This window comes from Convolutriloba macropyga, chromosome 3 (assembly GCF_964194025.1).
Source record: "Convolutriloba macropyga chromosome 3, txConMacr16.3, whole genome shotgun sequence".
In the NCBI taxonomy this organism is placed as follows: domain Eukaryota; kingdom Metazoa; phylum Xenacoelomorpha; order Acoela; family Convolutidae; genus Convolutriloba; species Convolutriloba macropyga.
In genome coordinates, this window is record NC_134470.1 from 19043874 (window position 1) to 19069118 (window position 25245).

The 25245-nt window shown below is 38.6% G+C and overlaps 1 protein-coding gene across 1 annotated transcript; it reads right to left on the reverse strand.

Annotated features, from left to right (window-relative positions):
• Nucleotides 1-1698: 1698 nt before the first annotated feature.
• Nucleotides 1699-24973, reverse strand: LOC142336921 (uncharacterized). The gene is made up of 5 exons (XM_075385905.1): nt 24402-24973; nt 24020-24166; nt 19327-19449; nt 18631-18771; nt 1699-1872 (listed from the first exon to the last, which is right to left on the reverse strand). Exons 1-5 carry the CDS (start codon nt 24778-24780, stop codon nt 1703-1705), a joined length of 960 nt encoding a protein of 319 aa, XP_075242020.1. The 5' UTR covers nt 24781-24973; the 3' UTR covers nt 1699-1702.
• Nucleotides 24974-25245: the final 272 nt, after the last annotated feature.

Consider the following 25245-nt stretch of genomic DNA (forward strand, 5'->3'; position numbering starts at 1 on the left):
CAGCAGAGTTGGTGAACGACATCGAAGTGATGTCGCAGGAAATTTCAGGAGGCTGTCTACGACTCAAGTTATTATCAGGAATTCAGAAAAAGTAATTTTAGCAAGCCGCTGGGCTTGTATTTCGAGAGTAAATTTAGCAAGCTGCTGGGCTTGTTATTCGTGAAAGCTGCTGAACTCAGCTTCTGGAAACTGCTGAACTCAACTGGAAACTGCTAAACTCAACTTCTGGAAACTGCTAAACAAGAACTTATAACTGCTAATAATAAGGGTGATTAATAATTGATATTATCATACTCTTTACTAATAATAGAGATACAATTGATTGTTGTGTGTCTCCTGGTTTTTAATTTATTAGCAACCGAATTTTTTTCTTTTTTTAAAATTTTTTTTCGCACTCTGGAAATGGGCTGTCCAGAAAATTCACAGAATGTTTTTTTGACTGAGCATGATAAACGAAGAATTCGATTTTAGACTGTTCAGAGTGTTTTCAGAGAGCCGGTTTTTTTAATATTATTTTTGTCTGAACAGTGTAAAAAGTGACATGATCATAATCTGTTCATAGTAAAAAACAGACTGAGAAATACTATGATTCAGCGCTGATTTACTATGTCACTATGATCCGGGATCTGAGATTCAAGATCCGGTTTCTGAAGTTGTGTTTTAGAAATATAATCTCGAGAATTGGTATTCTAATACTAGCCTCAGAAACAACTGACATTTTTGGAATTTTCTTAGGTGACTAGACATTAAAATTGCTCTTGAGCCAACAAGTGCAAAATGAATTCAAATAAAGATCAACTAAAATTTTCGAAGTTTCTGACGTTTTGCTAAAGAGTTTGATGCCCTGTTAACTCAGGTTATTCAATTTGTCGATCTTGCTAGTTTCTTTGAAGACATGGTTAACTTGATTTTACAAGTAATTGGACAATTCATTATAATGTTCGGTCGTTTACCATTTAAAGCGCGTTTGAATTAATTGCTCAGTTTGCGTAACATAATACACTGTGATATAATGACAAAACTGTAAATTTTCAATTTTATCAAGTCAATGAGTCCTTTTGCGATTCAGTTATAAATGGATAATCCCAAGACGCTTCTTTCGGTACATCTCATGGCTTAAAAAATTTTCCTGAGTAATAGTATTTGGAACCTGCTGATTTTTAATAAAGTTTTTTAGTTTTCATAACATTTTCTGGTTGGATTAACTTTTCATCTTTTTATGTCAGCTTTTTCCACAAAGGGAATGATTTCCTCTTCGTTCTTTTTGTACCCTTTTCTTTCAGCTCAATTATCTGTTGCATTTTTCTTCCGTCTATGTGCAGAATATGTGCACATTCATATCTCGCAATGATTTATTTTTATCTACACTATAGGTAGAGCGGTTATCTTGTAAGAACTTTTTTCTGAGACTAAAAGAATATATGTTTTAAGACTAATGTTTAACCTGTAACAACATTTTAAGTCGAATGATTAACTTGTAAGAACCTTGTAAGTCAAATATTCTATTTTCAAGAGGCTTGTAAAAGTCGAATGGCTAACTTGTACCACTTCAGGCCTCTGCGCAAGAAGCCAAATGTTTATTGAACTTTCATTTAAGCGTTGAATTTACATAACTTAACCACATTTGAAAAATGGTTTAAATTTTCGGGGTGAAAAAGAGTGCCTGGGTAGTATCTTGGTTGATAGATTACGAAAAGCGATCCTACAACAGTAAAACCTTAAGTTTCTTACGATAGCATCCTTTGGGTGCAGTGGAGGAATTAGAGTGTATGTATCCCTGAGGACAACTGCAGTCGTAACTACCGTCTGAGTCCGTGCAAATTGCTGGTGCTGGTCCACACGCAGATACAGAGTCCAGGCACTCGTCAATATCTGAAACAAAACAAAACCTTCAATACGCTCTCGCCAGATGTAAATTGGCACATTTAAGGATATCGATTATTACTTACCAAAATGTCTTCACGTCATCTCTTAATTGTGACAATCGCATATCAGTAGGATTTCCCCTCATCATAAATAAGGGGAATAACCTCATTTCCCTTATTTGGTAAAAATTGATCAATGACAATGCAATATAAAAGCGAACATGAAATTAACTTCAAACTCTCTCTCAAATGGTTGTCCTGTCTTTTCACCCCTATTCTTTCATTCTCCTGTCTTTTAACCCCCCATTTTTTAAATCCCCGGGCGAGGTTTTGGCATTGAATTTTCGTAAGAAATGCGGTGAAATGCGGAGAAACAAATAATTTTCACCGCGTATTTCTTACATCTTTTTGCGGTGAATGCGGCGAATTATTTATTTTCACCGGGTTCTCGGTATTCTTACAAAAAGGACACACTTATACAGGGGTTAGAACCTCTTAACTCCTGCATGTCTGCAATTTCTTATTCCACTGCTCCCACTGTCACGTGCTTCTATGATATTTCTTGTGAATTTAAGTAAACGTTGGAAAACAAATGCGGTAAATTTTTGTAAGAGATGCGGTGAAATTGGCGGTGAATTTTTGTACGAAATGTGGTAAAATGCGGTGAATTATTTTTTATTTAACCCCTTAATATTTTAATTCCTAAATTGAGCATTAAGACTGTAAACAGTTTTCTGCTTGCTATTTCAACCCGGGTTGGGCCTTATATGAAACCATAAAACCCAGACTGAAGTTTCCTCTGATTAGACTATCGTGCGCTCGAATATACGTGTGCGCTTAAATTGCCTCGAAAAACTCCTCTGATCAGACTATTGTACGCTCGAAATCATCCCCCGAACAGAAGCGTGGGCTCGAATCCGCCTCTGATCAGACTGAAGTGCGCTCAAAATGGCCTATGATCGGACTAAAGTGCGCTCAAAATCACCTCTGATCAGACAAAAGTGCACTCGGAGTTGCCTCTGTTTAGACTAAAATCTGTTCAAAATAGTCTGATTAGAGAATGATATCGAACATAAAAGAATCTTCTAACAGTATTTCTATTGAAAATAAAACCAAAAAGTGCCAAAATATTTATAGAGTGTGCCATTAATTTATGTTTTGAACTGAATAATTGAACTTAGTCAGCTTTGCATAAAAACGTGCTGATCTACTTTGATTCAAAATCTTTACTTGAGGGGACCGGCATTTGCTATCAATTGGACCCCTTGATTCTGATCAAACCCATCACATTTTCAGATGGGGTTCTGATCAGAATGCTACTTTATTGTTGGCTAATACGAGACACAACAAATGTCAGTTACAAAAAAAACAAAGAAAAAATTGAAATACAAATCGCTTGACTTGGCCTCTGGTCAGACTAGTGTGCGCTCAAATTGGTCTCTGATCAGACTAGTGTGCGCTTGAAACTGCCTCTGATCAGACCGTCCCAGATCAAAGTGACCTCTGATCAGTCAAGTTCCAGACCATTGTCCAGACAAAAGTGCGCTCGAAGCCTTTTCCAGACCATGTAATTGGAGCGCACCGAGAACATGTGTGCGCTCGAAGATGGTCTGATCAGAGCCCAGATGCTCTGATCTTCGGCCCGGCCACCTCAACCTGGCTATGGATTCCAAGAACCAGAAATAGTTTTATTTATGGATTCAAAGATTCCGTACAAGAATGATACGAGTGGCAATTACATGGAACCATTAGTTTCATTTATGGTCTTACTTATGGTTTCCAGGAACCATTTATCGTCTTATATATGGTTTCCATGAACTATTTATGGTTGTGTTTATGGTTTTCTAAGATCCATTTATGGCCGGTAAGATGGTTCTCAAGAAAAATTAAGGTTGCAGTTTTTCGTTTAATCGTCAGCACGTTAAGCGCTCAGCCAGAGGAAGCCACTTTTTTGAATATTAAGTTCTGTTGGTGGTCAGACATATTTTTGGTCTAACAATGGTTTCCAGGAGTCATTTATGGTAGGTTTTTTGTTTTCTAAGAACATTTTTGGCCGGTAAGATGGATCTCAAGACGTGTACCAATTTATTTGTAACATCATAGAATTTTTTTCAGTGTAGAATGACACGAGAAATTGACTAATGCCGAAAATATAAATATCTGAAAATATCTGTTAGCTGTTAGCTACCCATAGTTTCTAGTCCCACCCGGGTCGAGGTTTTTGGTTAAATCTTTGTAAGAAATGCGATGAATTTTTATAAGAAATGCGGTGATTGCGGTGAATGCGGTGAAAATAAATATTTCACCACATTTCCCCGCATTTCTCACAAAAATCTCACCGCGAAATTCACATCACTTCTTACAAAAACTCACCGAATCGACTTTTGTGGCAAATTAACGTAAGAAATGCGGTGAAAGCGGTGAATGCGGTTAAAAAAATATTTCACCACATTTCACCGCATTTTTTAAAAAATTCACCTCGAAGATGGTAGTGACAATTGGCGCAGTGAACTAGGTAGTTGTATGCATACAGGAGGTCAGAGGTTCGAACCTGTGTGGGAACGATGTTTTTGTAAGGATACAGAAAACGCGGTGAAAATAAATAATTCACAGCGATTCACCGCATTCACCGCAAAAAGATGTAAGAAATACGCGGAGAAAAAATTTTTTTTCACCGCATTTCACCGCATTTCTTATGAAAATTCACCGTCAAAACTCGATCCGGGCACTTTTCTACAGGTCAAACAATGAGACAGTATAGAGCCAAAACAAAATTACTATCATGGCCTTAGTTTGACAGGATACCGGGCCATAACTTTGTCCAGACCAACGGTCATGTCGAGAGATTGACTTTAGGAAAAAAGACTTGTCTCTGCCTCGATTACATTGTCGAGGACACTAGTAACAGTTGACCTTGAATCTTTCACGGGTCGACAATGGGTTCAATTTTTTTGAACCCACTGTCGGCCGAATGGGGTCAATCCTCAGGTCGATGTCTCAACTACCCCTGTTCGTATTTGCATTGTTGTTTCAAGAGTTGTATGCTAATTTTCGGCAATTGAGTACATTTGTTCAGCGAAAACTAAAATGAAAAAAACGTTGCGGAGTTTTTTTGATAAAATAAGGAAAATAAGGAAAATAAGATAAATAAGTGAAATAAGGAAAAATACAGCAGTGGAGTTGAAAAAATTATGATGCATTAAGTTTTTCTCCCAAAATATTGTAATTTTTGGTTGTACTTGTTACACATACACACAACTATTTTTAATTCATCTATATTTTAGGCAATTTAGATCCTCAATCCAGGAAAAAAACTTCCAGATCAGGTGTTCAAGATCTCAAAAATTCGGAATCAAATTCGGAATCGAAGAACTCAAATAAAAAATAAGGCTCTTATGGTTTTTTTAATAGTTCAAGCTGTTCAACAATTATGTTCACCCACCAGTGCATAGGTTTTAAAGTCTGTTTAAGCAGATTCGACCACAGAGTTCATTTAAGATAAAGCAAAAAGAAAAGGGGGTTTTCCTGTGTTCCAAATGAACTTATTAATTAAAAATTTTTGCAGGACAATTATTTGAGATTGAAGAAATTTTTAGGAAGCACTCAGAAAACCTGAAGTTTTTTACTCCTATCGAAAATAATCATCCATTTTTATGCAAAAAATGAACAAGATCTTTCTGTTTCCATCAGCAACTGAAAAAAACTAATGTCTCTGGATGCTTCCGTTCAATCAAACTGACACCTTGTTGCGAATGCAAAGTAAGCGTATATGTATATAAACTAAGCAGCGTATGTTTGTAATCGTGTAAGCGTATATATTTGAATTGAATAGCAAGCAATCAAGGCGGCATAGCGCAGACGGTAACGCACTGGACTCCGAATCGAAGGGTCGCTGGTTCGAGCCCCCGACTACAACCAAATTGACAAAGCAAAATCAGTGTTCTAATACATGTACCTTGAGCAACGGACTGTTAGAGAGCGGTTTTGGGCCGAACCAGCCCGATTTAGACTAAGATGACTTAGATATAAAATTATTAGAGTATCAAAACGCTTTGAATGGTTCAATTTTAATGCCAATGCAAGGCCAAATTACGTCATACATGAACTGAATCGACCGATATTGGCTAGCAAAAGGCTAACAGGTAGTGTCTAGCCTTTTTGCCGCCAGTGTTACTTTGAATAACTTTTGTTAACGTTGTTAAGTGAACTTCTTTTGTGTCGTATGTTATGTACACAAGCTATAGTTGGCATAAAAAGCCGTTTCTTGAATCTTATTCCATTCGTAATTGTTGAATAAAGATTTCCCGTCTTCCGTTTTGTTACTTTCGAGTTTATTGTCGGATACAAGGCTCGAATATTTGGTCCACCACGTGAGAAAAAACCAGGACGAGGATTTTTCGTTCTTACATCGACTTCTATCGGTCAGAGGCCGGGTCAACGTCGGTGATAGTGTTCTGTGGAGCACTGCTAGTGGTTCATTGTTGCGTAAGGTGACTTTGACAGTCAGAGGCCGGGTCAACGTTGGTGATAGTGGTCCGTGGAGCACTGCTAGTGGTTCAGTGTCCCGTAGAGTGACTTTGGCAGTCAAAGGCCGGGTCAACGTTGGTGATAGTGTTCTGTGGAGCACTGCTAGTGGTTCAGTGTTGCGTAGTGTGACTTTGGCAGTCAGAGGCTGGGTCAACGTTGGTGATAGTGTTCCGTGGAGCACTGCTAGTGGTTCAGTGTCGAGTAGAGTGACTTTGGCAGTCAGAGGCCGGGTCAACATTGGTGATAGTGTTCTGTGGAGCACTGCTAGTGGTTCAGTGTCCCGTTGAGTGACTTTGGCAGCCAGAGGCCGGGTCAACGTTGGTGATAGTGGTCCGTGGAGCATTGCTAGTGGGTCAGTGTCCTGTGGAGTGACTTTGACAGTCAGAGGCGTGGTCGGGTAACTTCATAGTGACGTGAGGAGCATAGAGTTCCAAAACTGTAAGCTCAACTGTTGGGACTACTTTAGTAGTTGATCAGACGTTGTCAGACTCTTAAACTTGGTGCTAATATTTTACACTGGCGGCACGTACTTAGCCTAGATATACTTTTGAACCCAGAGCACTAAGCCTTAAACCTTCGGGTGCTCAATTAGCCGAATAGCTTTGAGTGCTCAATTAGCCGAATAACTTCGGGTGCTCAGTTAGCCGAACAACTTTGGGTGCTCAATTAGCCGAATAACTTTGGGTGCTCAATTAGCCGAATAACGTTGAGTGCTCAATTAGCCGAATAACTTCGGGTGCTCAGTTAGCCGAATAACTTTGGGTGCTCAATTAGCCGAATAACTTTGGGTGCTCAATTAGCCGAATAACTTTGGGTGCTCAATTAGCCGAATAACTTTGGGTGCTCAATTAGCCGAATAACTTCGGGTGCTCAGCTAGCCGAATAACTTTGGGTGCTCAATTAGCCGAATAACTTTGGGTGCTCAATTAGCCTAATAACTTCGGGTGCTCAATTAGCCGAATAACTTCGGTTGCTCAGTTAACCGAATAACTTTGTGTGTTCAATTAGCCGAAAATTTTTTGGGTGTTTACTTAGCCGAAAATTTTTTGGGTGTTCACTTAGCCGAAAAATTTTTGGGTGTTCAATTAGCCGAAAATTTTTTGGGTGTTCAATTAGCCGAAAAATTTTTGGGTGTTCACTAAGCCGAAAATTTTTTAGGTGTTCACTTAGCCGAAAATTTTTTGGGAGTTCAATTAGCCGAAAATTTTTTGGTTGTTCAATTAGCCGAAAAAGTTTTGGGTGTTCACTTAGCCGAAAAATTTTTGGGTGTTCAATTAGCCGAAAATTTTTGGGTGTTCAATTTGCCGAAAAAATTTCGGTTGTTCAATTAGCCGAAAAATTTTTGGGTGTTCAATTAGCCGAAAAATTTTTGGTGTTCAATTAGCCGAAAAAATTTGGGTGTTCAGTTAGCCGAAAATTTTTGGGTGTTCAATTAGCCTAAAATTTTTTGGGTGTTCAATTAGCCGAAAATTTTTGTATTCAATTAGCCGAAAAATTGGGTGTTCATTTAGCCGAAAACTTTTAGCAGTTCACTTAGCCGAATTCAATGCTTTTTATAGTAGGTGCTAGTTCATTATGCCGAACAATTAACAAACTACGGGACCCTCAGTATACACGACACCTTAATACATCTGTAGCTGAGCCCGGACTCAGTTTTAAGGCCGTTAAACAGAGAAAGACCGCGCAATTTAAGCTCATATACGAGTGACATACGAGTAGAGTGATTTTAGCAGTCAGAGGCCGGGTCAACATTGGTGTTAGTGTTCTGTGGAGCACTGCTAGTGGTTCAGTGTCCCGTTGAGTGACTTTGGCAGTCAGAGGCCGGGTCATCGTTTGTGATAGTGGTCCGTGGAGCACTGCTAGTGGGTCAGTGTCCTGTGGAGTGATTTTGACAGTCAGAGGCGTGGTCGGGTAACTTCATAGTGACGTGAGGAGCATAGAGTTCCAAAACTGTAAGCTCAACTGTTGGGACTACTTTAGTAGTTGATCAGACGTTGTCAGACTCTTAAACTTGGTGCTAATATTTTACACTGGCGCCACATACTTAGCCTAGATATACTTTTGAACCCATAGCACTAAGCCAAAAACCTTCGGGTGCTCAATTAGCCGAATAACTTTGAGTGCTCAATTAGCCGAATAACTTCGGGTGCTCAGTTAGCCGAATAACTTTGGGTGCTCAATTAGCCGAATAACTTTGGGTGCTCAATTAGCCGAATAACTTCGAGTGCTCAATTAGCCGAATAACTTCGGGTGCTCAGTTAGCCGAATAACTTTGGGTGCTCAATTAGCCGAATAACTTTGGGTGCTCAATTAGCCGAATAACTTTGGGTGCTCAATTAGCCGAATAACTTCGGGTGCTCAGCTAGCCGAATAACTTTGGGTGCTCAATTAGCCGAATAACTTTGGGTGCTCAATTAGACGAATAACTTCGGGTGCTCAATTAGCCGAATAACTTCGGTTGCTCAGTTAGCCGAATAACTTTGTGTGTTCAATTAGCCGAAAATTTTATGGGTGTTCACTTAGCCGAAAATTTTTTGGGTGTTCACTTAGTCGAAAAATTTTTGGGTGTTCCATTAGCCGAAAATTTTTTGGGTGTTCAATTAGCCAAAAAGTTTTTGGGTGTTCACTTAGCCGAAAATTTTTTGGGTGTTCACTCAGCCGAAAATTTTTCGGGTGTTCACTTAGCCGAAAAATTTTTGGGTGTTCAATTAGCCGCAAATTTTTTTGGGTGTTCAATTAGCCGAAAAAGTTTTGGGTGTTCACTTAGCCGAAAAACTTTTGGGTGTTCAATTAGCCGAAAATTTTTGGGTGTTCAATTAGCCGAAAAATTTTTGGTTAATCAATTAGCCGAAAAATTTTTGGGTGTTCAATTAGCCGAAAAATTTTTGGTGTTCAATTAGCCGAAAAAGTTTGGGTGTTCAGTTAGCCGAAAATTTTTGGGTGTTCAATTAGCCTAAAATTTTTTGGGTGTTCAATTAGCCGAAAATTTTTGTATTCAATTAGCCGAAAAATTGAGTGTTCAATTAGCCGAAAACTTTCAGCAGTTCACTTAGCCGAATTCAATGCTTTTTATAGTAGGTGCTAGTTCATTAAGCCGAACAATTAACAAACTACGGGACCCTCAGTATACACGACGCCTTAATACATCTGTAGCTGAGCCCGGACTCAGTTTTAAGGCCCTTAAACAGAGAAAGACCGTGCAATTTAAGCTCATATACGAGTACCCACAGGCAAGTGAAGTAATAATTTGGCACGACGCTATAAACAATAGCTTAACACCCCATCATAACAATAACCATAGCCCACTGTCTGCGTCTGAACTCATTCAAGAAATTTACGCAATGGAAAATAAGATAAAAGCTATTGTTTACTGTCCACGACAGGGCGCCCCAGATATCTTCGAGGACCTGAAGCAAACAAGTTTCGTCGTGGTTCACGTCATAAAAGACCTCCTATCAAAGCGCAAAGCCAAGGATCCTTCGATTCTGAACGACTATTTGCAACTTCATCCGCCCTTCTGCTGTGAAATAAAAATCACTCTCTATTGTGAGATTTCATAGCGCCAACTTAAATTGTCTGATAAAAAAGACCAGACCAAAAAGGCTTAACCAGCGCCGTCGAAAAGCTCGAGCAAACAGGGCTGCCGCGCTCGAGTAGAACTCTGCTGACGAGCCGTGGCTAGCTTAAGTGCAAGGTTATAGCTTGTTTGCAGTTTTTTCCTCGTTAGTGGTTGATCTGTTCTTTTTAGCCTTTAAGAAACTAAATTCTAGTCCGTTTCCCAATTCCTCATAGTGTATTTGATTTACGAAATTATTGCTTGTAACGATTCCCTTTTCTTATTCTTTTGCTGGTAAGAGTCATCTGAAATTCTGAATATTGTATTAAGTGTGCCTATTTCATTGAAATAAATATTTAACATTTAATACCGTTGTTTTCAAGATGGAAGCTCAGGCCATCAAGTTGTCTGAAGCTAGATCTAAAGTTGAATTAAGTGTGAATGACTTGTACAAAAGAATCGACGAAGCAATAAATAGTAAAACACGAAAATCAAAAGTCGAGACATTAGTTAACAAAGCAAAGGAACTCTTGTCAACAGCAATTGACAAAAACGGTCAACTGGTTCAGTTAGCCTCAAGACATCCAAATAAAATAACACTCACTGAGGAGCTTGAACTTTGGCTCAAAGAAGCAAGCGAAACTCATGACAATTATGTAGCAAAAGCACGACAATACATTGAGCTCAGTGATGAGACAATTGGTGAATCAACATTCCGCCGAAAAACATCAAGCGGTGGATCGAAAACTGTCTCAATCTCGTCTAGTCAGAGGAGAAGAGAACAGGAAATAGCAAGACTTCAACGAGAAGAGATTGAGAGAGAGAATGAGATCATAATCAAACTCGCTCAACAAAAGCATCAATTAGAGCTAGACACAATTAGCGAAGAGAACAGGAAAAGATTGTTTGACGCAAAAGTCAAGGAGATTCGGGCAATGGAGTCATCCCATGAGAGCCTTGATGGTGATCCCGGGGAGCAAACAATTTTAAACAATGATAAAAATTCTGAGCGTGTAACAGAATGGGTTGACAGTTCAGTGGCAAACAATATTTTGTCTACAACCCTTCGTTCAAACCGCGCAGAAAACGAAATTCAAGAAATTGGTTTCCTCCAAGCTTTGAACTCATTACCACCACATGAAACGGATAATCTCCTAACAGGCCCTTCGATGCTACAAAATTCGGTAAACGCTCCAAACGCTGCACCAGGTCCGTTATTGCAGCAAAGCAATCATTCACCACCAAAGGACGGTAACCCGCGTGAAAACGTCGTCCGTACTCCCAAAGGAGTATCATATTTTTTGTCTTTTGGAAAGGAAGACAGACAGACCAGTCCGCAGGCAAGTAATAACGTCGCTAACAAGACCACTGATACGGGAGCATCAGCGCCTCAACCCTCACAGTTGCCAGAACCCTCGAGCTGGGCACCAGTCCCCAGCGCAGTTTCATATTTGAATCAACCAGATCATCATTTAGCAAACATAAACAACCCCACATTGACAAACTTGCCATCTATTACTTCTGATCATCAGAACGTACAATACCCTGTCCAAAACATGCAACGTAGTTTTTATCCCATGGCTACCCACCTCCTGCCAAACATGACTTTGTGGCATGTACCTCATCCGGCAACCGTAACTTCCTCACATCCTCAACAAGTTCAACAACAAGTTTTGCAAACAAATTTGAATAAACCTGTTGTATCCTATTCAAGTGGAGGTACAACCTACTACAACCAAAACCCCTTTTCCGCTGCAAACTTTATCGGTCAACACAACCCCTCATCGTCATCACCGGTGCATTACGGTTTGTATTCAAACCCAATGCTGCCCTACGCAACCATGCCAGCCAATACTACTGGTCCCTTCCATTCGTATCATCCATCAACATCTGTTGCTCCCGCACACGATAATTCCTTCAATGTTAAGGATCTAGCGGACGCAATAACCTGCAGTCAACTCAATCCATTACCAAAATGGACGCTTGCGCAATATAATGGGGATCCACTTCTTTGGCATGAGTGGATAGGGCAGTTCAAAATTGTCATAGACTCTCAAAACCTCTCTGATGCAGCAAAATTAACTTATTTGAAAACTCTTCTAACCGGAAGAGCTAAAAAATCCATTGAGCAGTGGTGCATTGTATAACGATGCCATGAAAGTTCTGGAACGGAAATTCGGCCAACCCCATGGCGTAGTTGGCGCTCACCTTGATAAACTTAACAATACCCGCCCTTAAAAATGCACAATTCGGAAAATGTAATTGCTTTCGCATCAGTATTTTCAAGTTTAGTTGGAGTTTTCCAGTCATTGTCATATGACGCCGATTTGCGTAGCTCATATTTACTGAATCAAGTGGTACAAAAGCTCCCGTCCAATCTTAAGGAATCCTGGTGTTCACATATAGTGAAAAAGCAGTGGCTCAGGCCTACCTTGTTAGAATTCAACGATTGGTTACAAGAAAAAGCGGACAAACATGACCGCATGAAAGCAGTCAAATTTAAGACTAAGAAAGACGAAACACCAGTTGTAAATAAAACAAAAACAACTTCAAAGGCTTTCGCGTCAAACTCAAAAGTTGCTGACGCAAAACAGAAGAACCCGTCAACAAGAAACGGGAACGAACTTGGTTGCCCGCACTGCAAGGCAAATCACCCAATTTGGAAATGCCCGAAATTCAAAAGTGAAAACCCAACTCAGAGAGCGAAAATTGTAGCCGAACATAGACTATGCTTCTCCTGTCTCAATGGTTCCCATCAATTTAGAAATTGTCCCAACCCACGAAAGTGCAAACAACCTGGTTGCACTAGTACACATAATATTCTGTTACACGGTTCCGAACGCATCTTCACTAAGAACAATGCAAAGAAACAAAGTGAAACGAAAAAGGTCACGGATCCACCGCAGTCAACGTCTCTAGTTACACTCAATTCGGAAAACATCTGTACTCCCAATCAAGATAGAAACTCGTCATCTTTCCCTGCTGTGTCCGACGTTAAAGGTCTTTTACAGATTAAGGAAGTCCAACTCAAAGGCCCCACAGCTAAGGAAACAAAAGTGCTGGCTTTATGTGATCCTGCCTGCAGTCACTCGTGGGTTGCGGCAAGTGCTGCGGCAAGACTCAATCTGAAAGGTTCACCTCTTAAACTGACTGTTTGCGGAATAAATGCAAAACAAGTTTTTGATACACTTATTACAGACGTTAAACCATTAGGTGATAACACCTGTGAAAGTTTCGACGTAAGTCCATTTATAAGAGACACGCTAAATGTTGGTTCTGATATTATCAATGTACCTCAACTACAGGAAACATATCCGTATTTAAGTGTGCAGTTCAGTACAGTTACTCAAATGTCGAAATGATTCTAGGCCAAGACGTTTACCATGCAATCCGAACTATCGAATATTTTGAAAGCGATTCAAAATGTGCGCCCGTTGCCGTCCGTCTTCAATTGGTTGGGTTCTAAGTGGACCTCTGCCTGCCACTTCTAGTTTCATATCCTCCTGTTTTAAAATTGTTACTGAACCGGAAACAGATCTAGCCGAACAACTGAAGTTCTGGTATGACATGGAGTCATACGGAGCTGTAAAAGAGGTTGACCCCAGGTCTTCTTCAGACCGTAGAGCAGTTGAAATACTAGAAAAGACAACTTTTAATGACGGAAAACGGTATCAAGTTGGTATGCTGTGGTCAAAAGACGACCTTCATTTACCGAATAAATACTACTCAGCACTCGTTCAACTGAAGTCCCTTGAAAAAAGACTTTTCAGGGACCAAGACCTCCGAGTGAAGTACGAAAAGAGCATTAAGGACGACGTAGACAAAGGCTATGTGGTTCAAGTGCTTAACTCTAAAGATCCCAGTGAACGGTCTAGTCGCGAATGGTACTTGCCTCATCACACCATCGTTAATCCCAATAAGCCAAACAAGATGAGAAGGGTGTTAAATGGTGCGGCAAAATTTCATGAAACATCATTAAATAAATCATTGTTGACAGGGCCTGATTTACTTCAGCGTTTGATTCATACTCTTATCCGCTTCCGCCAGTATCAGTACGCAGTCTCTGCTGATATAGAAAGCATGTTCCTCCAGGTTGGAGTGCTTCCTCAGGATCAAACGTGCCTTAGATTTTTTGGCGGGAGGATCCATCAACTGATGTGATGGTATATCAGTACACCAGGCATATCTTTGGTGCGAAAGACTCGCCCACATGCACGAATTATGCCCTCCAACGAACAGCCAAGGACAACAGCCGTCAGTACCCAGATGCATCGCAAGCTGTGTTGGAAAAGTTTTATATGGACGACTACCTCGACTCCTTAGACGAACCAGAGAAAGCACTGAAGAGAGCCAAGGAAATCGAAGAACTACTTATGTTGGGAGGATTTAAATTAACAAAGTTTGTAAGCAGCGTTCCACACCTGCTCGATGAACTCGACAACAGCTTCAAAACCAATGACCAAGAAGAGCCAAAAATTATTGGAAGTTCTGAGGAAGAAGCCTCATCACACGTATTGGGTCTGAAATGGGACCACAAAAAAGACACACTAGTTGTCAGCCGTGGAACGAAGTACGTGGACAACAAAAACGCAACGCCTAGTTCTTAGTTTAGTTTTAAAAGTCTTTGACCCAATTGGGTTAGTAGCCCCCTTCACAGTTACCGCCCGACTGTTGCTGAAAGATATATGGAGGTTGAGTGGTCAAGACTAGGACAAGGTGCTGCCTGATGACATGATTGATAGTTTCAGTCCATGGAGTTCAGATTTACCTGAATTAGGAAACCTAACAGTCGCTAGGAGTTTTTTCTCTGGCGAGTTCGACTCAACCGAGCTTATGTTTTCTGGGATAGTTCACAGGAAGTCTTCAGCGCTGTTGCCTCCTTTCCTGAGATCAAAAGTAAGGTCAGGACCCACTACGCATACCGAAATTGCCTTTCTTTTAGGAAAAGCAAGAGTTGCACCCATGAAATGTTTGACCGTACCCAAACTCGAACTTCAAGCAGCCCTCCTAGCAACGCGCCTAAAGGTAGACATATATAAAGTTTTAACAATACCTCTTAGTAAAACGTTCATGTGGACAGATAGCACGACTGTGCTTCAGTGGCTGAGATCCTTCGATAAACAGCCCATCTTTGTTGCCAATAGGGTTTCGGAAATATTGGAGTCCACAACAGTCGACCAATGGTTTCATGTACCATCGACAGACAATCCCGCGGACGCTGGTACAAGGGGAATGTCAGCCGATGGCCTGTGTGCCAGTAGCTTGTTGAAAGGTCCAATTTTCCTGTTTACGTCAGATTTTCCTTTCCAGCCAAATAACGAGATATTAGGCAATCTGAAAAAACCGTTAACCAGTCCCTTGGGCGATCCGGTTCAAAAACAAGAAAGCAGTCTTGCGAGCAACGTTTCCTACGAAGAAAAACTGTTCGATTACACAAAATTTAGCTCCTACTTTAAACTAGTTAGGATAACCGCTTATCTCCTCCGCATCCTCCCGAAGCACGCCCATTTCCGGTCATCAGATGCTTCAATTCTTAGGCCCGATGAACTCCAGGTTGCTGAAGCAAAACTTCAGTTCCTCGTTCAATCTGAATCATTCCCGTTCGAAAAAAAACAACTTCTGGATGAAAAGCACCTTATCAGAAAAAGCCCAATCTCACTGTATACCCCTTTCATTGGTCCCAATGCTCTGATCAGATCTAGTGGCCGCATCAAACTATTAGTTGAAGCCGACTATGACATCAAACACCCCATCATACTTGATAGCCGTCACCCCGCTGTAAGGCTCTTTCTGAAAAAAGAGCTTTTAGTTAACCACCACGAGGGCATTGACTTTTTGCGAGCTTGCATACAACGACGCTACGCAGTCCTGAAATTGCGTTCCGCATTATGATCTATCAAATTTAACTGCGTATTATGCCGTAAGCGTAGCAAAAAGTCCGTTCAGCCAATGATGGCCGACTTACCGGCCGAACGTCTTTCCTATGGTTCCCCTCCCTTCTTCAATACGGGAATGGATTATTTCGGCCCATTTTATGTATCAGTGAAACGCTCAAGTGAAAAGCGTTGGGGTTTCCTTTTCACGTGCCTCACAACACGCGCCTTGCATATTGAGGTTGTGCCATTGATGGACATGAATTCCTGCGTTATGGGAATTGAAAGGTTCATTGCCCGCGCCTTTGGTCGGATAATGGAACCAACTTTATTGCTACCGAGAAGGAACTATCATTGCGTATACAGAGTTGGAATCAAAAATTCATTGCGAGTCAAATGTCTGAAAGGGGAATCTTGTGGCACTTCAATCCACCATCTGCCCCACATCATGGTGGCTCGTGGGAACGAATGATGAGGAGTGTTAAACGCACTTTCTATGCAGTTCCTGGTGACCGACGTTTTACTGACGAAGTCTTACAAACGACCTTCTGTTTAGTTGAATCAACTCTAAATAACAGGCCACTTACCCCTGTAAGCTCTGACCCTACGGAACTTGATGTCATAACACCTAATCACTTCCTTCTCGGAAACAGGTCAAGCACTGTGCCTTCGCTTTTGTCAGAAGAGGACTTCGACCACCGCAAGAGGTACGTGCGAGCTCAGTGCTACGCGGACTCAATTTGGAAAAGGTGGCTAGCTGAATATGTCCCAAACCTGAATCGTCGCAGTAAATGGTCCACACCGGCAAACACCGAGCTTATATCTGGGGATCTTGTATGGGTGGCCGACGAATTGAGCCCCCGTGGACACTTCCCCATGGGTCGCATTGAAAACCTCCGTTATGACAGCGATGGCATTGCCCGTTCGGCTGAGATAAGGACAAATGCTGGTAAGTATATCCGACCGGTTGTAAAACTAATACCTGTTTTAGAAACAACACTTTCCGGGCCGGAGGATGTTGCGAGTGCAAAGTAAGCGTATATATATATAAACTAAGCAGCGTATGTTTGTAAGCGTGTAAGCGTATATATTTGAACTGAATAGCAAGCAATCAAGGCGGCATAGCGCAGACGGTAACGCACTGGACTCCGAATCGAAGGGTCGCTGGTTCGAGCCCCCGACTACGACCAAATTGACAAAGCAAAATCAGTATTCTAATACATGTACCTTGAGCAACGGACTGTTAGAGAGCGGTTTTGGGCCGAACCAGCCCAATTTAGAATAAGATGACTTGGATATAAAATTATTAGAGTATCAAAACGCTTTGAATGGTTCAATTTTAAGGCCAATGCAAGGCCAAATTACGTCATATATGAACTGAATCGACCAATATTGGCTAGCACAAGGCTAACAGTTAGTGTCTAGCCTTTTTGCCGCCAGTGTTACTTTGAATAACTTTTGTTAACGTTGTTAAGTGAACTTCTTATGTGTCGTATGTTATGTACACAAGCTATAGTTGGCATAAAAAGCCGTTTCTTGAATCTTATTCGATTCGTAATTGTTGAATAAAGATTTCCCGTCTTCCGTTTTGTTACATTCGAGTTTATTGTCGGATATAAGGCTCGAAAAATTCGGAATCTTACAAATTTTTCCTGGAATCTTTACACTGGAGGACCGACTAACCAGAAATTTAATTTTGAGATATTGAACTGTCTTTTATTAAGAACTCAAATAAAAAATAAGGCTCTTATGGTTTTTTTAATAGTTCAAGCTGTTCAACAATTATGTTCACCCACCAGTGCATAGGTTTTAAAGTCTGTTTAAGCAGATTCGACCACAGAGTTCATTTAAGATAAAGCAAAAAGAAAAGGGGGTTTTCCTGTGTTCCAAATGAACTTATTAATTAAAACTTTTTGCAGGACAATTATTTGAGATTGAAGAAATTTTTAGGAAGCACTCAGAAAACCTGAAGTTTTTTACTCCTATCGAAAATAATCATCCATTTTTATGCAAAAAATGAACAAGATCTCTCTGTTTCCATCAGCAACTGAAAAAAACTAATGTCTCTGGATGCTTCCGTTCAATCAAACTGACACCTGTTTAGGAGCTACTGTTAACAATTCTTCAATTGTACAACATCTAGGGGGAGTCAACAAATTCTGAACTATGCATCAAAATAGTTTCCGTTTTTTCTTGGACCGCTTTTTCTTTCGATTCTTCTGTTGTTTTAGAAGCTGTGTTTGGTTTTTCTTATTTTAGTTACATTTTTGGCCTCATCAAACCACTCAACATACTTAGAAGTTTCGACATAGTTTAAACTGTTAAAAATAGGTCTCTAAGAAAAAAGGAGGAAGCCATGTCTTTCGTTTTATAATTTTTTCCGTTTTTATAGTTATGCATTACCTAATTTAAGGACAGTTTCTATTGTAGCTATAACAGAACACTATTCAACATATATTTAAGGAAAAAAAGAGGATTTTTTGATTAAACTATTAAAGAGAAAAGAAAGCCCCGAGAATCCTAAATTGCAGATTGTTTTTATCATTTTTTGTTTCTTTAATAATTTTATATAAATTTCATCTTAAATTTTGTATGTCTATAAAAATTTAAAAAGTTTTTGCGCTTTCCTTTTCCTTCTTACTTTCCAAATTACTCAAAATAGTCTCCATTTTCGCCAAGAAGTCAATTCGAAATTAATTCTTTTTTTCTCTGCGATGCGTAAACAAAAAGTTTTGTTTAACTGATAAAAAGCCGACTCTTGAATATATCTTCCCCTAGTTTGAAAAAAATGTTGAAACAATAATCAAACCTTTACATCCAATATCTCCGGGGATAGAGTCTGAGAACTGATATCCCGTAGGACACTGGCACTCGTAGGTCCCCTTTTTATTCACACAGGTGGCAGGGGATGGGCCACAAACAGATACAGCTTCAACACACTCGTCAATGTCTATTAAAAAGAGTATCTGAACAATGTTTGCTCTAAAGAAATCTCCATTACATGACAAAACATGTGATCTCGTTAAGATCTCACAAGCGTCCGTTTTAAGATTAGTTTTATGCTGACGCTTATCAAACCATTAATAGGGGAAATACAATAATAAGAAAAGTTGAAAAGTTGGCATAATTCATCTTTTTTCACGGCAGATTCGAATTTAATTGAAGTTTATTTCATGATTAATCGTTTGTGGGAAAATATGAATTCGTGCTTTTGAGTTGACTTGATAATTATTCAAATCATTATGGTCATCGCAAACATTAAGTTTATTGAACACATGATGTACGCACAAAAATTTTTGAGAGTGCGATGGTCTGAAAATAGATATTTCATGTATGGGACGGTCTGGACATAGAAATGTTTCGTCTCGGGCGGTTTGTGGAGACATACGCTCAAAGTGCAACTGCCCGGATTATAGTAACATGGTAATATAGCGCTGAAAGATCTGAAAAAGGCCAAAAATGAGTCAGCAAAGACGGATTTTTGCACTATGAAGTTGCTACCTACCTTCGCAATGGGTTCCATTGTCCAAGAATCCCTGTTCGCATTTGCACGTGTAACTAAGCACCTCGTTAATGCACAATGAATTCTCATCACACACATCCTCAATCTGCTCGCACTCGTTAATATCTAAAATCATTGGGTCTTTCTGCAACATAGTCAAGATATCCAAAACCAAATTAATTTCCAATCCCGACTTTGACATTTCTAATCGGTTTTGATTGTTGTTTTTTGAAAATGATCGTTTTTGATTGTTTTGACCGTTTTTGATCTGAACTTTCAGGAGATTACCGTTTTTAAAACCTTTCTAAACGAAGTGATCGTTTTTGAGCGATAATCAAAACTGAAAAAGGACGATTCCAGACCGCAGTTATTTTAGAAGGTCGAAAAATAATCATTATTCAAATTTTTTTGACAAAATTTTCAGTCGGATCGCACATTCGGGAACTCTCAGATCAAGAGCGCAGAAAAGTCTAAAAATGTTCTTGATGAAACATGATTAAGACAGCTTTGTTTTGGACTAATTTCATCAGAAGTAATTTTGATCTGGAGAGATGTGATCAGAAGTCTCTTCAGGCTGGGGCGACCTAGTTGGTTATTTTGCAGGACTCTGCCAGATTCTGACAGATAAATGTGATTTTTTGAAAACTGGCAAAAATATTATATGACAGAACTTACCAGAAGAATGGCTATCTTGCCAGATTCTGGCAGAAAAACTTTTTTTCAATTTTATCAGAATCTTGCAAGCTAATGGTTGAACCACTAGCTTGCAAGATTCTGATAAAATTGAAAAAGTTCGTTCCGGTTGAGCTGCAATTCAATTATTTGATAATACCAAATCTGCACCATTTATTTTCTCAGTAAATTATTTCCAGTAGAGCTGCCCTATTTATCGAATAGTAAATAATAGAAACAGTGGTTGATGAAAATTTCATTACTATTATGGTTCATCAATTTAATTTTTTTCAATTTTTTTTGTTGTGTTTATATTGATCATTGATTACAGGACGTATTGATTGTGCCTCATAAGACTCAAAGTTAAATGTTCAAAGACTTTTTCCTCGCTGCGTTATGTTGTTGAAGTACACCTACTAGCTGGGACAAAAAGATTACACAACAAAACTCCTACAGAAGAGCCTGTTTTGAGCATTTTAACAGACAAATATTCATCTCGTAGGAATCTGACAGAAAATTGTTATCCTGTAAGAGTCTGGCAGAACTCTTTAGTTATCGTTTAGGAAGCTGGCAGATGTTTGCTTGTAAGAATACGAAGAGTCCTGCGAGGTAAGAATCCGTTCTCGACTAGGTGTGTTCTGAAGAGAGAGAAATTTTGTGTGTGGAAAACGATTACAGATCAATTTGGCGTGGAGAGGTCCAATCAGTACAAGCTAAGTCCTGTGAAAACATTATTGGCCAAAGTTCAGAAAAATATGTTCTATTATCAGTATTTTGGCACCTATGATTGTAAATTATAATTGTTTTGCTTCAAACAATTAACTACTGATTCTCTGCATGGAACGTTTTGTTGCCAAAGTGACCATCTTGATGTGACTTTCATGATTAGATGAGAAAATAAAGCAACGAAGGAAAGCGAAATTTTTTTTTAAAAAATGGAGAAGAATATGTCAACAAATTGGATAAAAAATTGTAAAGTTAGCCTGGCCACATCTAGTTTTGTAGGAAATCAAAATCCAGTGCAAGAGACATTCAAAGTAAATCTGAACGGTATGTAATGTTATCTCGGAAAGAACCGATTTTTTTTAATTTTTCCAAAGAACGACGAATTTATTTTTATTGGATAAAAATCCTCTTTTTTGAACTTAAAAAACAACACTTTTTTCAAGAATTTTTCTTATTGTTTCAATATGGTATGTTGATACTTTTATATCTTGATTTTAGTTTTGCATGATGCAATCCAATTTTCTTCTTGTTAAAACCAACATTGGATTTCTATACTTTTTAACCTATAAAAAAACTGTCATAAAATGTCCCCGCACTGAGATGCCAGGAGATTAGCTACTTTAGCACGTTTTTGACTGGGCACTCTATTACCAGATTGGAATGAAGTTCGGTACGTTCTAACATTCTGTTGCCTAGGAAATTCTTATTATAAAGAGAAATATGTTGGTCAGTTAGAAATTTGAGCGCACTTCAGAATGATCATATGTAATTACGAGCCCGCAATGGTCTGTTCTTGATGGCACAAACTTTTGCCTAGTTGTTGTTTCAAACACACGGAAATCGGTTAGTAGACACACTGAACGCAATATCAATAATCCAACACTAGGTTTGCAATGTTCACTTTGACAGAATTTCTAATTATTAAAATGGATTAATTCAATTGGATAAATAAAATAAGGGGTCAAAAATTCTGACATGTCTTTATTGATTAATAAAGTAACTTTTTTCTTGAGTTTCTATTTTTTTTCACAAAAGTTATATTAAAGACTTTTTTTCATTTTGTTAACGTCACAAATGTTAGTTGGGGTGTCACTTTTTTTAATTGAAATTTGATCAAAATAAAGTATGGCCTAGGGCTCTAACAATTTCTACACAATAGTAAGAGATAAGATTGTTCAGAGGCGACCCTGGTCTCGAAGTTGTAATTGAAAGATTTGTTTGGATGCTTACCTGGCTGCAAAATCTTACACAATGAATGTTTTTCCGGAAGTTTTTAGGTGGAAAGGAACTCCAATGAATCGCTCTGAATTATTAAAATGAGATTGACTCAAATTCTTTCACTTTAACATCCAACTTATAGAGTAGTAAATTACGTATGTGGAGATGCTCGTTAATTATCGGAGCCATCTAAACAACATCTAGCAACGATCAGATCAACTGGGAAAGAATCAGAGATCGATATAATTGAGTTTTTTTCATGTTGAATATTTTTTACCTCGCGTCTAGACAGAACTGGCCAGAAAAGATGTGACCTAATCTAATTTGTGAAGGTTTTACATGAACACACACACACGTTTCAGCTTGTTTTCCATGCTAACTTGTTATTATATATGTCAAAACTTTTCATTAAAAGGAAATTTTTTAGTAACAAATTTCAGTTTCAGAGAGTCAACTCAAAACTTCCATGAAAATTTGGTTGAGAAATGTAATTGCCATAACTTAATCATATAATAAATTCTATAAAGAAACAATACAATTTTGACAGTTCTTTAATCATAACAGGACATGCTTTTAATTGCCTGAATATTGTTATTCCTTAACCTTAAGACAGCATTTTGGTTACCAGTTTTAACTAAATCCAACATTAATTGAAGTGCTTAGAAATTCTAACAAATTCATGGATTGAGAAATTTTCTGGAAATTAAATTAAAATCAGCCCAAATGCAATTGATTTCGTGAATTTGAACGCATGCAGCTGAATTTTGCTAATATTTGTATGAAATGCACTGAAACCATTAGATGTTTTTTTGAAAATTTTAATCGCAATTTCACATTGGTCTCCCGTTGCCCGAATCTCAAAATCCACCTTTAAATTTTTTAGTCATCACCCAATCGATTGCCCTTAGTTATTAAAATTTGTTTTTATTAAATTTGGTATAAATGAATGGTGTCGTCGTAAGAAAAGTGCTCAAGAGTGATGAAATGTGCTCAAGGTCATATTTGACAAATAAATAAAAAATTAACTGGTGCCACAAATTCTCGTATAATGCAGTCAGAGGACATATTAAATATTGCAATATAATATTTAATATGTCCTCTGATTGCATTATACGAGAATTTGTGGCACCAGTTAATTTTTTTGTATGTCAAATATGACCTTGAGCACATTTCATCACTTTTGAGCACTTTTCTTTTGCAAACCACATTTGATTCTTTATGTGCCCTGAATGAATAACTTTGCAAATTGAACATTTTCACAAAACGAATTTGAAGTTTACTGCAAATTTTTTGAATATGTTTCGTATAATTGAGCTTTTATTATTAACTTTATTCAGAGGCTATTAGCTTGCTTCAGAGAATATCAAAACTATAGTTATCTATTTGGACTCCTTTATTTAGTGACCAACTTTGCAAATGATATTTTACGTAAGGGTATTCTGGCGGATGACAAAGTAATGCCTGGTAATCATATGGGCGATGCATACCGAATGAAGTTGTTTAAAATATTTACGAAATTTAGATTTATGATTCTTGGTAATCATTCCAAGTTCATAAATGATTTCTTAGTAGTCATACAAGGATCGTACTAGAAAAATACGTTATAATTTTTAGGTCTTCATATATGATCCTTGTTTAACTACTAAGAAGTGGCGACCCGGGCAAACATGAATACATACACACACAGGCAGAGACACACATTTGCATACAAAGCGTTAAAATCTTTCAAATCCGCAGAAAAAAGGTCAAAATTTGCAAGAAAAGCGCTGAACTGCGCTTATCAGAAAAATCGGGAACATCTAATCTTATGAAGGTGCCAAATTTTTGAGATTGATGCTCTAAGTTTTGTGAGAAAAGCACTGAAAAAGTGCTGAAAGTTATATAGAACCTGAGCTGAATATGGAATTAAGTAAACAAAGTTTTGACGATGCGATGAACTTTCGAGTTCTTCAAATCAAGCACATTATCCAATTTTCAGCACATTTCAGTTCATTCAACGTGTTGCTTGCGAAAACATTAGCTGAAACGGCGGTGACATATAGAAGCTGGCTGTATTGTTTGCCTCATTAAATAAACTAACCGACACATTTCGTTGGATCATTTGCATCAACTTTCGATCCGTTGAGACAATTTGTGCATTGGAATCCAACAAATACGTCTGAACAACTTTTCAGTTCATTCTGAAGGCAGAAGTCGAAACCTCCACCGATACACGAGAAGGACAAAGCTGTAACAAAAAAGGTCCCTGCTCACTGACTACTTTTTAAAATCTAATCTTGTCATGGCCAGTTTTTTTTCCATTTACGCTAATCGAGAGTTCATAACGTAAAAATTACCTTGTTGATGCCGATTCAAAGTAGACAAGATCAAAAAATGCATAAAAATTGAAATCAAACATACTTAAGTACTGCAACCCTAGATGATTAACCAAAATTCCTTCTGAACTCAAAGTTTGTTCAAACCTCTCAAAATTCCCAACTCGAACAGTAAAGGCAAGATATCATGACATTCCATCCTTTCTCTATGAATGATCACGTGACACATTTCTTTTACAGGTAGGATTTCACCAGATAAAATTGAACTGTAGTCACGTGAGACATCCAAACCAACTCCACAAAAGGCACTCGGTTCACAGTAGAGTCCAATTGACCAATCAAATTTCTTCACTGTCATTAAGCACTCTGATTGGCTAACACCAGTGAGGTACAATAGCAATGCGTTGTATGTTGGGTACTTGGGAAGCAAAAAGCTGCACAATTTAAACGATTCGTCACAAGTTTCCGAAGAAAACACAATAAAATTAAATAATGAAGTTGCCAAAGTTAATAGCAATTTAATCATTTCAATTCTTTTGAGCGCTTCCCACTAGCTAGCTACAAACGGTCCAATGATCTCACAACAAACGGTCAAAAATGTTGTTATGATAACACCACATAGAAAACGATTTTCAAATCTTCCCTGGCTGCCATAGCTTTTTACATCCTTGCATTTCAAGTTGTTGGAAAAATCTGTCTGAAAAACGTTCGAAAATGGAGTGTAAATAGTGTTAAAACGGGATGTATTGTTCATCCTTAAGCTCAATGTACCCCACCTGTGACAGTTGAGCAACCAAACAGCACAAATTATCTTGAATTATTAATTAACGGAGAAAATACCTTTTTAAGTGGTCAAAACTGAAAGCACTCAATCCCATACATCTGCGATGCCAGCGATAAAATATTTTGTATCAGTTTTTGCTGTCTTTTCAGGATTTAACAGAACAAGTTTTTCTACAAACTCGCTTGAAAGCACATCAGTCGCTTGTTA

Coding starts and splice junctions, on each gene's coding strand:
- LOC142336921 (XM_075385905.1), bottom strand. CDS start 24,780: ATGATTAAATTGCTATTAACTTTGGCAACTTCATTATTTAATTTTATT. Junction 24,167..24,401: donor CGAGTTGGGAATTTTGAGAG/GTTTGAACAAAC, acceptor TTTTTGTTACAG/CTTTGTCCTTCTCGTGTATC. Junction 18,772..19,326: donor CAATGGAACCCATTGCGAAG/GTAGGTAGCAAC, acceptor TCTTTTTAATAG/ACATTGACGAGTGTGTTGAA.